The sequence below is a fragment of the Mirounga leonina genome, unplaced genomic scaffold (genome assembly GCF_011800145.1).
Source record: "Mirounga leonina isolate KUSES-001 unplaced genomic scaffold, KU_Mleo_1.0 Mir_179, whole genome shotgun sequence".
In the NCBI taxonomy this organism is placed as follows: Eukaryota; Metazoa; Chordata; class Mammalia; order Carnivora; family Phocidae; genus Mirounga; species Mirounga leonina.
In genome coordinates this window covers 1,720,477-1,732,672 of record NW_023270466.1, presented here as the reverse complement: position 1 = coordinate 1,732,672, position 12,196 = coordinate 1,720,477, and the positions used below count along the sequence as shown (strand labels likewise).

Genomic DNA, 12,196 nt, shown 5'->3' with positions numbered 1-12,196 from the left:
GGGTAGGGCAGAGGGAGGGAGAGAGAGAATCTTAAGTGGGCTCTGCATACTTTAAAGAAGAGCTAGTATCAATGCTTTTCAAACTCTTCCCAAAAAATGAAGAGGAGAAAACATTTCCTAACTCATTTTTTAAGGCAGCATAACTCTGCTACCCAAGCTAGACAATGACACTACATGAAAACTATAGACCAGTGGCACTTATGAATATCAATGCAAAAATCCTCAACAAAATACTAGCAAACACAATTCAACAGCTAATTTAAAAAATTACACACCATGACCAAATCAACCTACAGAAAGAAAAAAAATATTTGCAAATCATACATCTGATAAGGGATTAATATTCAGAATATATAGAGAACACCTAAAACTCAGTAACAGTAACAACAAAGGGGCACCTGGGTGGCTCAGTCGGTTAAGTGTCTACATTGATACTAGCTCTTCTTTAAATGTTTTGTAGAATTCACCAGTGAAACCATCAGGTCCAGGGCTTTTCTTCATTGGGAGAGTTTTGATTACTGATTAAATCTCTTTAGTAGTTATAGGTCTATTCAGATTTTCTATTTTCATGATTTAGTCTTGGAAGGTTTTTGTTTCTAGGTATTTGTCCGTTTCATCTAGGTTAACCAATTTATATGGCATGCAGTTGTTCATATATAATCCTATTTCTGTAGAACCAGTAGTAATGTCCCCATTTTCATTCGTGATTTTAGTAATTTGAGTGTTTTCTTCATCCATCTAGCTAAAGATTTGTCAATTCTGTTGATCTTTTTGAGGAACCAACTTTTGGTTTCATTGATTTTCTCTGTTATTTTTCTGTTCTCTGTTTTGTGTACCTGTTCTAATCTTTATCATTTCCTCCTGCTACCTTTGGGTTTAGTTTTTTGTTCTTTTTCTACTTCCTTAAGTTGTAGAGTTGAGTTGTTGATTTGAGATCTTACTTGTTTTTTAAGGTAAGCCTTTATAGCTATTAATTTCTCCTTAGCACTGCTTTTGCTGCATTCTGTAAGTTTTGGTATGGTGTGTTTTGGTTTTCATTTATCCCTAAGTATTTTTCTAATTTCCTTTGTGATTTCTTTCTTGATCCATTCGTTGTTTAAAACTGTGTTGTTTAATTTCTGCAATTTTATAAATTTTCCACTTTATGTTATTGATTTCTAACTCTATCCCACTGTGGTCAGAGAAGATACTTTATATAATATCTTTTAAAATCTATTGAAACTTCATTTGTGGCCCTGTATATGGGCTTTCCTGGAAAATATCCCATGTGCCCTTGAAAAGAATGTGTATATTGTTTTTGAGAAGAGTGTTCTGTATATATTTGATAGATCTAGTTGGTTTTTTGTATTAAGTTGTTTATTTCCTTCTGTCTGGTTATTCTAATCATTATTGTGAGTGGGGTACTGAAGTCTCAATTATTACTATAGAACTGCCTATTTCTCCAATTCTGTCAGTTTTTCTTAATATATCTTTATGGCCTGTCATTGCATATGTAAATGTTTATAATTGTTATATTTTCTTGCTGTATTAAACCCTTTATAATATATAATGTCTGCCTTTGTCTCTGGTAACCTTTTTTTATTTTGAAGTCTGTTCTGTCTAATAGTATAGTCACTCCTGCTCTCTTTTGGTTAATATTTGCACAGAATATCTTTTTCCTTTTCCTCACTTTCAACCTATTTGTGTCTTTGGATTCCAAGAGAGTCTCTTGTAGAAACCATATAGTTGGATGTGTGTTTTTATTCAATCTGACAATATCTGTCTTTTGATTAGGGAGTTTAATCACATTTACATTTAAAGTAATTATGGATAATGAGGGACTTCTATCAGTGTGCCATTTGTTTTTTATATGCCCTATAGCTTTGTTATCCCTCATTTCCTGCATTACTGTCTTCTTTTGTGTATAGTTGATTTTTTGTAGTGAAATGTTTAAATCCCTTTCTTGTTTCCTTTTTTGTGTATATTCTTTGGCTATTTTCGTTGTGATTACCATGGGGATTACATTTAATATCCTGAAGTTATAACACTCTCCTTCATTTTTTCTAAAGATTATATTTATTTGAGAGAGAGAGTGCACAAACAGGGGGAGGGGCAGAGGGAGAGGAGAGAATCTCAAGCAGACTCCCCGCTGAGTGTAGAGCCTGATGCAGGGCTCGATCCCAGGGCCTTGAGATCATGATCTGAGCTGAAGTCAGACGCTTAACTGACCAAGCCACCAAGGTGCCCCTCCTTCATTTTTGAAGGACAGTTTTGCCACATATAAGATAATTGGTTGAAAATTTTTTTCTTTTAGCATTTGAATATATTGGCCCATGTCTTCTAGGCTCCAAAGTTTCTGAAGAGAAATATGCTAATGGTCTTAGTAAATATCCCTTATATGTGGTAATTCACTTCTTCTCACTGCTTTTAGGATTTTCTTTGTCTTTGTCTTTTGAAAGTTTTTTTTTTTTTTAAGAGTTACTTATTTATTAGAGAGAGAGCTGGGAAGGGGCAGAGGGAGAGAATCTCAAATAGATTCCCTGCTGAGCACAGAGCCCAATGCCGGGCTAAATCCCACAGCCCATGAGATCATGACCTGAGCCGAAACCAAAAGTCTGGCACTCAACTGACTGAGCCACCCAGGCGCCCCTTGAAGTTTTGTTTATAATGGGTCTTGGTATGGTTTTCTTGGAGTTCATCTTTAAAGATTTTTTTTTTTTTTAATTTGACGGAGAGAGAGAGACAGCAAGAGAGGGAACACAAGCAGGGGGAGTGGGGAGAGGGAGAAGCAGGCTTCCTGCTGAGCAGGGTGCCCCATGTGGGTCCTGGGATCATGACCTGAGCCAAAGGCAGACACTTAACGACTGAGCCACCCAGGCGCCCCTCTCTGAGTTCATCTTAACTTGGAAGCTTCTTTGAGCTTCTTAGATGTTTATACTCGTGTTTCATCAAATTTGGGAAGTTTTCAGCTACTATTTTTAAATTTTTTTTCTATTTCATTATTTTTATTTAAATTCAAGTTAGTTAACATATAGTGTAGTATTGGCTTCAGGAGCAAAATTTTGTTATTCATCACTTACATATAACACCCGGTGCTCATCACAAGTGCCCTCCTTAATGCCCATTGCCCATTTAGCCCATCCCTCCACCCACCTCACCTCTAGCAACCCTCAGTTTGTTCTCTATAGTTAAGAGTCTTCTTTTTCCTAAGATTTTATTTATTTATTTGAGAGAGAGAGAACATGAGCAGGGGGAGGGGCAGAAGAAGAAACAGGCTCCCCACTGAGCAGGGAGCCTGATGTGGGTCTCAATCCCTGGACCCCGAGATCATGACTTGAGCCAAAGGCAGACACTCAACCCAACTCAAAAAAAAAAAAAAAATCAAGAAAAGGACTTCTAAGAATGTGTCTCTACTGTTTATCTTCTGGAGATACAGAAGAATCACATGGTTGATTGTCTCTTAGTTACCATTTTTCTTTCATTCTCCAGCCTTCTGGTGGCTGACTAGGTTTATTAAATGCATACACTTTTGTGTTGAATGATAGTAAATCGTAATTCATTTTTGACAGGAATTGAGTTCTCAGACTTTATCACATGATGGAGGATTCTTCAATAGACTGGAAGATGATGTTCATAAAATTCTTATTAGAGAAAAAAGAAGAGAACAGCTTACAGAATATAATGGAACAGATAATTGCGCAGCTCATGAACACAACCAGGCATGTAAAATAGAAAATTCTCTTAAAATCACAGTGAAATTAAAATGCAGTTTTCCTTTTTTAAAAAAACTTAAACAGTGGAATCCAATTATGATATGACACTACAGTTTTAGGATATCTTAGTCATTATCACGCATAGATACTTATATTAGCAAGTATGAGGTACTCCATTCATTGAATATTTATTGAGTGTGTGCTGTGTGCTAGGTACTGTTAGTCACCAGTATAGGGGAGTGGGAATACCGAGATGGGTGAGACTGTCCTTCACTTTGGTACTCAGAGCAGTGGGGATAAGAGGAGGCAGACCTATAGAATATCATTCAGCATGACGAAGGCTTGAGAGAGATGAACAATACAAATGAGGTTTTGAATAGAGAAGGTGCTAGCTCCCTCCTTGGGTGAATTGTGAAAGGTGTCTGAGGAATTGACATTTGGGATGGCTGTTGAATGATGAATAAACCGTAAGCAGAGAAATGGAGGGGCCCTATGAGAAGTGTAAGAGCAGAGGCCCAGAGCTGCACAAGCCTTAGACTGAATATTCAGGAAATAGAAGGTTTTGACTGAGATGCACAGAGTGTGTGAGGCTGGGGTAACAGGGCCAGGGAAATAGCTTGGGTTTAGATTATGAAGGTCTTTTTAAGAGGAACCAAGAAGTTGGAATTTTAACCTGTAGACCAGGGGTTGCAAACTATTGCCCACAAGCTAAGAATGATATTCACATATTACTCAAAAAATAAAAAAGAAAGAAAAGATCTCATCATATAGAGACCTGTAAGTCTGCATTTATTTTTCTCACCACAACTGCTAGTCTTCTGTTTTATTTACTCCTTTCTTTCTTTTTTTTTTTTTTTTTTTTGGTCTAACTTATTCTTAAACTTTCATCCGGTCTTTACCTTATATTGACCTCTAACCCATCAATAATTGTTCTCCGCCTGAAATTTGTAGTAAGTAATTTCAGTAGTGTTCCCACAAATGCTTTCCCTTTACCTCCTTAATTTTCTCTTCTTCCCTTGTAGGTGCACAGCACTGACTTTCACAGTATTGCCTACTTTCTCTATTCTGATTTAATTCCTGGGCTGCCAGGTGTTGCTGGAAAATATATACATATTTTAAGACAATGCTAATGTTCTGTTCTGAAAATCAGTGCAATGTAACTTTTGCCAGATCTTCATTTCTACATAACAGTCCTTTGGTTCATCTCTCTCTCTCCTTTTTTTTTTTTTAATTAAACTATAATAAACATACAGTGTTACATTAGTTTCAGGTATACAGTGTAACGATTCAGCAATTCAGTACAATTTGACTTTGACAGATTCCTACAGTGGCTGTTCCAAAATCTAAAAGCCCGTTTCCCATCCTTTTATTCTTCTGTGGATATTACCTCTTTGTTTCATTAAGATTGGTAAATTCAGTCACTCAACAAATTAAACACCTACTATGTTGTGTTATATAGGACACAAAAGAAGTCAGACCATTTTTATTCTAATGCAGCAGTATGATGGGTTTATAAATAACACTAACATAATTCCACATGGAAATCTATTTTCAACTTAGTGGCAGGAAATCCTTGCCTGTACAAAAAGTACTTGTGAGCTTCTTCCTTTCTAACATTGAATTAAATTTAATGTTTTCCAGTCTTGCCTTAACTTTTTGTATAGTCCATGCGACCATGTTAACATTTATGGTTAACATATGTGCTTCCTCTTCTTTCGTTGACTATGGTTCTCCCCTTTGTGGTCCATATCTTTTTTTTTTTTAAGCCATCTCAGATCATTTTTGGATAGAAAGAATTATATTCGTGTATTTCAGTAAATAGGTGTCTCAAACCCTTCATAGAACAAATTTTGGCATATAAAAGTTAAGTTAAATGATTAAGTAATGTTAATGATCTAGTAAGACCAAAGCAACAGTGCAGTATAGAACAAGTGTCTTTGAAGTCAACCAAACCTAATAACACAAAATACAGCTTATGTAAGCTGATAAGCTACATTGGGATGAAATTACCTGCCTCTTATGTACTGTTATTAGGAGTTGCAATTAATTAGCAGTTAAGATTTAAAATTTTTATCAGAGTATGTTGTGCAAGGTACTCAATATATAATTATTTTTGTACAAGGTAGAAAATGGCGTGTCCCAAAAAGGATATATTGGTAAAGTGCCATGGTAATTCACAGGAATGGAGATCAGAGATGGCTTTCTAAGGAGAAAATGGCTTTTGAATTGGAATATAAAGAACAGTAGAATTTGAATATGCACAGGTGAGGGAGGAGAAACTAGAATGCCATAAGTATGGAGGTGGTGAAGTATAAACAAGCGTAATTAAAACAGAAGGACCTTTGAGGAGTATAGTATAAGTTTGGTAAGTTAGGTTGGAAAAGATTGTGGAGGATTTAAAGGCCTGGTTTATGGTTTAGTCAGTAGACAGTAAAGAATTTCTGAAGGTTTTTGAGCAGAGGACCAAGTTTTATGTGATGATAATTTCACTGCAGTGCCTATGAATGAAGTTGAAGACTAGTGTTAGGAATTAGACAGTATTATTAAGGGTATAGAACAACAATAGCATACTGCTAGTGGTATAGTGTAAATCGATATAACCATTTTGGAAAACTGGTATTAACTTTTTATTTATTTTTGTGGTAAAGATGCAACAGTATTTTTTTCAGCTTTAAAATGCACATCATAAAAAATAAATAAAATGCATGTCATGATGATTTGATATACATAAACATTATGAAATGTTTCCTCCCATCTAGTTAATTAACACATTTACCATCTCACATATTTATCTTTTTTTTTTTTTTAGAACATTTGAGTTCTAGCCTCTTAAAACACCGATTATGCAATGCAGTATTATCAACTATAGTCACCATGGTATACATTAGATTCTCCGACCTTATTCATCTTATAGCTGAAAGTTAGGACCATTTTACCAGCCTCTCCCTTGTTCCCCTTTCCCCCAGACCCTAGCAACCGGTATTAACTTTTCAAGTTGAAGATGATAAGCAGACCATATGTTCTAGAATTCTACCCTAGATTAAACCCTGGACACATGTTCAAAAAGAATGTTCAAAACTCAGTTGTTCAGGGCGCCTGGGTGGCTCAGTTGGTTAAGCGACTGCCTTCGGCTCAGGTCATGATCCTGGAGTCCCGGGATCGAGTCCCGCATCGGGCTCCCTGCTCGGCAGGGAGTCTGCTTCTCCCTCTCCCACTCCCCGTTTGTGTTCCCTCTCTCGCTGTGTCTTTCTCTGTCAAATAAATAATAAAAAAATTAAAAAAATAAAAATAAAAAAAAAACCCTCAGTTGTTCATAATAACAAAATCTACAGGAGAAACGAATGAGCTACAGTATACATAGCAACATGAATGGATGTCAAAAACAATGAAAAAAGCAAGTCACCAAATAATAGTTTGATGCCATTTATATATATTTCAAAAAAAATAAATTTAATGTATTATTTAGTGATACATGTATATGCAGTAAAAGACTAACAAAGGAAGAGAATGACAATACAAAATTCATAAAATGGGATATCCTCAGGTGGGAAGGGAAAGAGAGATAATTGGGAAGGGGCACATGGGGGAATGCCAAAATTTTGGTAATGTTCAAATTATTAATCTACCTATTATTTTTACCTTATGTGTGTCATTATATATTTCTATTGCATATGCAAAATTTTTCATAATTAAAAAATTAGGATTTTCTCATAGTGTAGAGTGTAATGGGGAAAAGAAAAAGATTGAGACCATTTAGAAAAATACTTCTCTCTTTCTTTATCTCCTTCCTCTCTCCATTGTACTCCTTTCTCAAAGAAAGAAAGCTCTTCTTTTTGCCATGGTTAAATCCTCTTTTACTGTACATTAATATACTCAGGAATTTTTAAAGGTGAAAAATAAATCAACCCTAATTCACCCATTCTTTACATGTGGTTTCATTTTTGAATACCACTTTTCTAGGAAAATGACATGCATAAGTATTTTAAAAATAATTGTAACAATAAGTTATATAGTTTTGTAGCCCCTTTTGTAAACCATGCATTATGTTGTCAAATCAGTATAGTGTAATTCACTTGGTCATTCATTGCCCTATTGTTGAGTATTTAGGTTGTTTGGAATGGTCACTTGATAGTCATTGAACATCTTCCTATGTTTAATTGTTTTATGAAATATTTTCTTGAAACAAATTTTTTTTTTTAAGATTTTATTTTTTTAAGTGATCTCTACCCAACATAGGTCTTGAACCCATAACCCTGAGATCAGGAGTTACATGCTCCACCAACTGAGCCAGCCAGGCACCCCTTCTTGAAATAAAATATTTTTAAAGATTTGTTTATTTATTTGAGGAGGGGGAGAGAGAGAGAGTACACACAAGTGTAGCAAACTCCTTGCTGAGTGCAGAGCCTGACAAGGGGCTCAATCCCACGACCCAGGATCATGATCTGAGCCAAAATCAAGTGTCGGACACTTAACTGACTCAGACACCCAGGTGCTCCTTGAAAAAATTCTTAAAAGATAGTAATTGAATCAAAGGATGTAAACATCTTAGTATCAACATTGTCTTCCTAGAAGCAGGGTATGAGCTTACTAAATTGCCCACAACTTCACCAGCATTGGGTAGATCATCCACTGCTGATCTTATGGACTTCACAGCTCTGTTTTATTAATTGCCTTTGTATATCTTGCTCTTTTGCTCTGTTGATACCTATTCTCACTATGCCCAAACTCATGCCCATCATTTACTCCAAACCAAGCAGGTTGCTTGACTTCCATGATTTCTGTTTTTGGTTCTGTCATTTTATCCAGATATCCAGACTCCAAACTTCCTTTTTCACTTTTCTGTTTTTCAAGGTCTGGGAGTTTTTAATTGAAATATTTTTCAAATCTCTGTTCTCTTCCATTTTCACAAGCACTTTTCTAATTTAGGTCCTCATTATCTCTTACTGGTATTATTTCAGTAATTTTTAACAACTCGTTTTGCCTCCTGCCTTCTAATGCTAGGAGTAATTTCCCTTATACACTGCTACCAAATGACTTTTTTTTTTTTAAAGATTTTATTTATTTATTTGACAGAGAAAGACACAGCGAGAGAGGGAACACAAACGGGGAGTGGGAGAGGGAGAAGCAGACCCCCCGCCGAGCAGGGAGCCCGATGCGGGACTCGATCCCGGGACCCCAGGATCATGACCTGAGCCGAAGGCAGTCGCTTAACCAACTGAGCCACCCAGGCGCCCCCCAAATGACTTTTTAAAAAGCATGACTTCCGTCATGCCACACCAAGTCCTTAAACCTCAATGTCCATTGAATCAAGTACAATATCCTTGACCTGATACGTAAGGTCCTCAGGCTCTGCTTTTCAAACTGAGAGTTCTACCTCATTTAACCAGTCCAGAAATCAATTTAGTAGGTTTATAGATAGGTAGTAGAAAAATACAATAGGTAATAGAAAAAAAAGAAAAGAAAAATGTCGAGTATATGACCTCTATCTATTCATATTTTATAAAATTTGTTTCTGTGTATATGTACACATACACAGCATACACACATAAGTACATGTACATACACTGACATGTGTGTATTCTGGGTCATGATCTAAAACATTCCTTAATGTGGATCACTGTCAAATAAGTATAAAAGCATTGTTCTGTTGTGTAGTTTCAACCTAATTAACTTTAGCCATATTTTTTCCCAGATTTTCTCCTGGCTAGAGTACAGAACACCTATCACAGAATGCTCGATCTCACCCATCTTTGCTCAAGGTTCATGTCACTTGTCATCTTCTCCCTGAAGCTTTCTCTCACTGCCCCAGCCCAAACACCAAACACAGAAGATCTGGATGTGATCTTTCCTTCTTTTTTTAACCCCACAGCATTTTGTTTTTCTCATGGCACATTTCATGCACGTTTTTATTATCATTCTTAACAGATTACAAATCCTTTGTGGTCATGGACTTTATCTTGTACATTCTTATATCCTCATTTTAGTATATAATATTTTCTACTTAGAAGATATTTTTTCTTTTTTTTTTTTTTTTAATTTTATTTATTTATTTGACAGAGAGAGACACAGCGAGAGAGGGAACACAAGCAGGGGGAGTGGGAGAGGGAGAAGCAGGCTTCCCACGGAGCGGGGAGCCCGATGTGGGACTCGATCCCAGGACCCTGGGATCATGACCTGAGCCGAAGGCAGACGCTTAACGACTGAGCCACCCAGGTGCCCCAGAAGATATTTTTTCAATTTATTAATTGAAATATAGGGCTTTATAAAAATGAATGCACATTAAAACTATGGTTTTCTGTTTTTAAAAAGTGATCTTTGTTGTCTTTTTTTAAAGATTTATTTATTTTAGAGAGCGAGAGTATGTGAGTGGTGGGGAGGGAAAGAAGGAGAGGGAAAGAGAAAATCTCCAGCAGACTCCCCACTGCCCGCAGAGCCTGTCCCGGGGCTCGATCCCAGGACCCTGAGATCATGACCTGAGCCGAAACCCAAAGTCGGATGCTTAACCAACTGAACCACCCAGGCACCCCTTTTTAGTCATCTTTTTTTTTTTAAAAAAAAGATTTTATTTATTTGTCAGAGAGAGCACAAGTAGGGGGAGTGGCAGGCACAGGGAGAAGCAGGCTCCCTGCTGAGCAGGGAGCCCGATGCGACCCTGGGATCGTGACCTGAACTGAAGGCAGACACTTAACCGACTGAGCCACCCAGGCATCCCAAAAAGTCATCTTTGTTAAAGAAATTTGAAAACTACTGATAAGTGGAGAAATGATAATGGCAAAAATTAATATTTGAGGGCTTTACTATATATTTGCCAGATACTATATTAAGTACTTAAAATGGTTATTTCATTTAATTTGCACAGTTAACTATGAAATTGGTAGATATTATCCCCAGTTTGTAGATGTAGTGGGAAAAAATGACCTTAATTTTATTCACCTGGAGAAAACTATTAATAGTTTATTTTGGTTCTACTTTTCTTTGGATATGTATTTTTTTCCCCCTCTTATTTTTTTTTTTTTAAAGATTTTATTTATTTATTTGAGAGAGAGAATGAGAAACAGAGAGCATGAGAGGGAGGAGGATCAGAGGGAGAAGCAGACTCCCCGCCAAACAGGGAGCCCGATGCGGGACTCGATCCTGGGACTCCAGGATCATGACCTGAGCCGAAGGCAGTCGCTTAACCAACTGAGCCACCCAGGCGCCCGTGGATATGTATTTTTTTCCCCCTCTTATAATGTAGAAACTGTTAAATGGACCACTTTTTAGTTAAATTAAAGATGTGAGCATTTTGGGTTATTAAGTAATAATTCTTATACATTAAATAATTGAGTTTTTTAATAACTAAATTGCTTTCAGTTACCCCACACTGAGAAAAAAATATTTTAAATGTACCAGTTTGATATAACATTTCTTTGTTTAATACTAAGATTGTATACTTTCTCATGTTTATTGGTCATATGCCTTTCATATAGTTATGACTATTTTTTCCAGTTTAAATAAAATAAGATAAAAACAGAGAGGGAGGAAAACCATAAGGGTCTCATTATCTTTTGATTTTGTTTTAGTATTTTTGGAGATTTTTTCATCAAGTTAAATGTAATCAGTCTTTTCCTTTTAGTTTCCTCTGTTTGGTATTATGTTCAGAAGGGCTTTCCTACTCAAAGATGATAGATATTCTTATTCATCTAGATTTTATTTTAATGCTTAAGTGTTTCCATTTTTTCAAAATTAGAATAGTATTTTATATTATTCAATGATTCTATACTCAGTATAAAATAATTTTTATAAAAGGAAATTTTAAACAATAAGGTGAAATTTCCATAATCTCACAAAAATAAATCTCCTAAGAGTTAGTAAATTTTTAGTGTATGTCCTTCCAGAATTTTTTCTTTGCATATAGTGAGATTGAGACCATGTGAATATATTTTATGGTTCTGTATCATTTTTAGTGATTTCAGAGTTTTCAGTTTTATAAATTTGCCATATATTTAATCTATATCCTATTGTTGGGCATTTAAATTGATATCTAGTTTTTTGTAATAGATCTGCAGTGGAGATATCCCCCCACCTCACTTCTCCATTTAAGGTAAATTCCTAGAAGTGAAATTCTTGGGCCTAATATTATATATGTTTCTAATCTGGATCCACCCCCCCTTATTCCTTAAACTAGAATCTTGAAGTGCTCATCATCCTCACCTGCCACATTCAACTGCTAATAAAATACTGTAGATTCTGCTCCCAAATAATTTCTCATATGGTACACTTCTCTCCATCTAAACTGCTTCTAATCTCAGGCATGATCTTCACTGACGTGGGCTTGCAGTAGCAATTAAAGGGTTTTTCCACCTCTTTTAGGAAGTCTAATGCATTTTCCACAGCAGCCAAAGTGATCCCTTAAAAGCATAAATGTAACATGAGTAGAAAGCTGATAGTCCTGCTCAAATTCCTTCACTGCTTCACAAGGCCCTCCAAGATCACGCCTCTTGTCTTATACTATCTACCCCCTC

At 36.1% G+C, this 12,196-nt stretch overlaps 1 protein-coding gene across 5 annotated transcripts in view; it reads left to right on the top strand.

Annotated features, from left to right (window-relative positions):
- Positions 1 to 12,196, top strand: part of GKAP1 (G kinase anchoring protein 1) — a 70,050-nt gene that overhangs the window by 45,709 nt on the left and 12,145 nt on the right. For 4 of the 5 annotated variants that reach the window (XM_035024389.1, XM_035024388.1, XM_035024387.1 and 1 more), the window contains one exon: positions 3,549 to 3,698. The exons of the other annotated variant lie outside the window; for it this stretch is intronic. In XM_035024389.1, the coding sequence (XP_034880280.1) occupies positions 3,549 to 3,698 (150 nt within the window). The remainder of the gene's footprint in view (positions 1 to 3,548; positions 3,699 to 12,196) is intronic. 5 annotated transcript variants of the gene reach the window in all.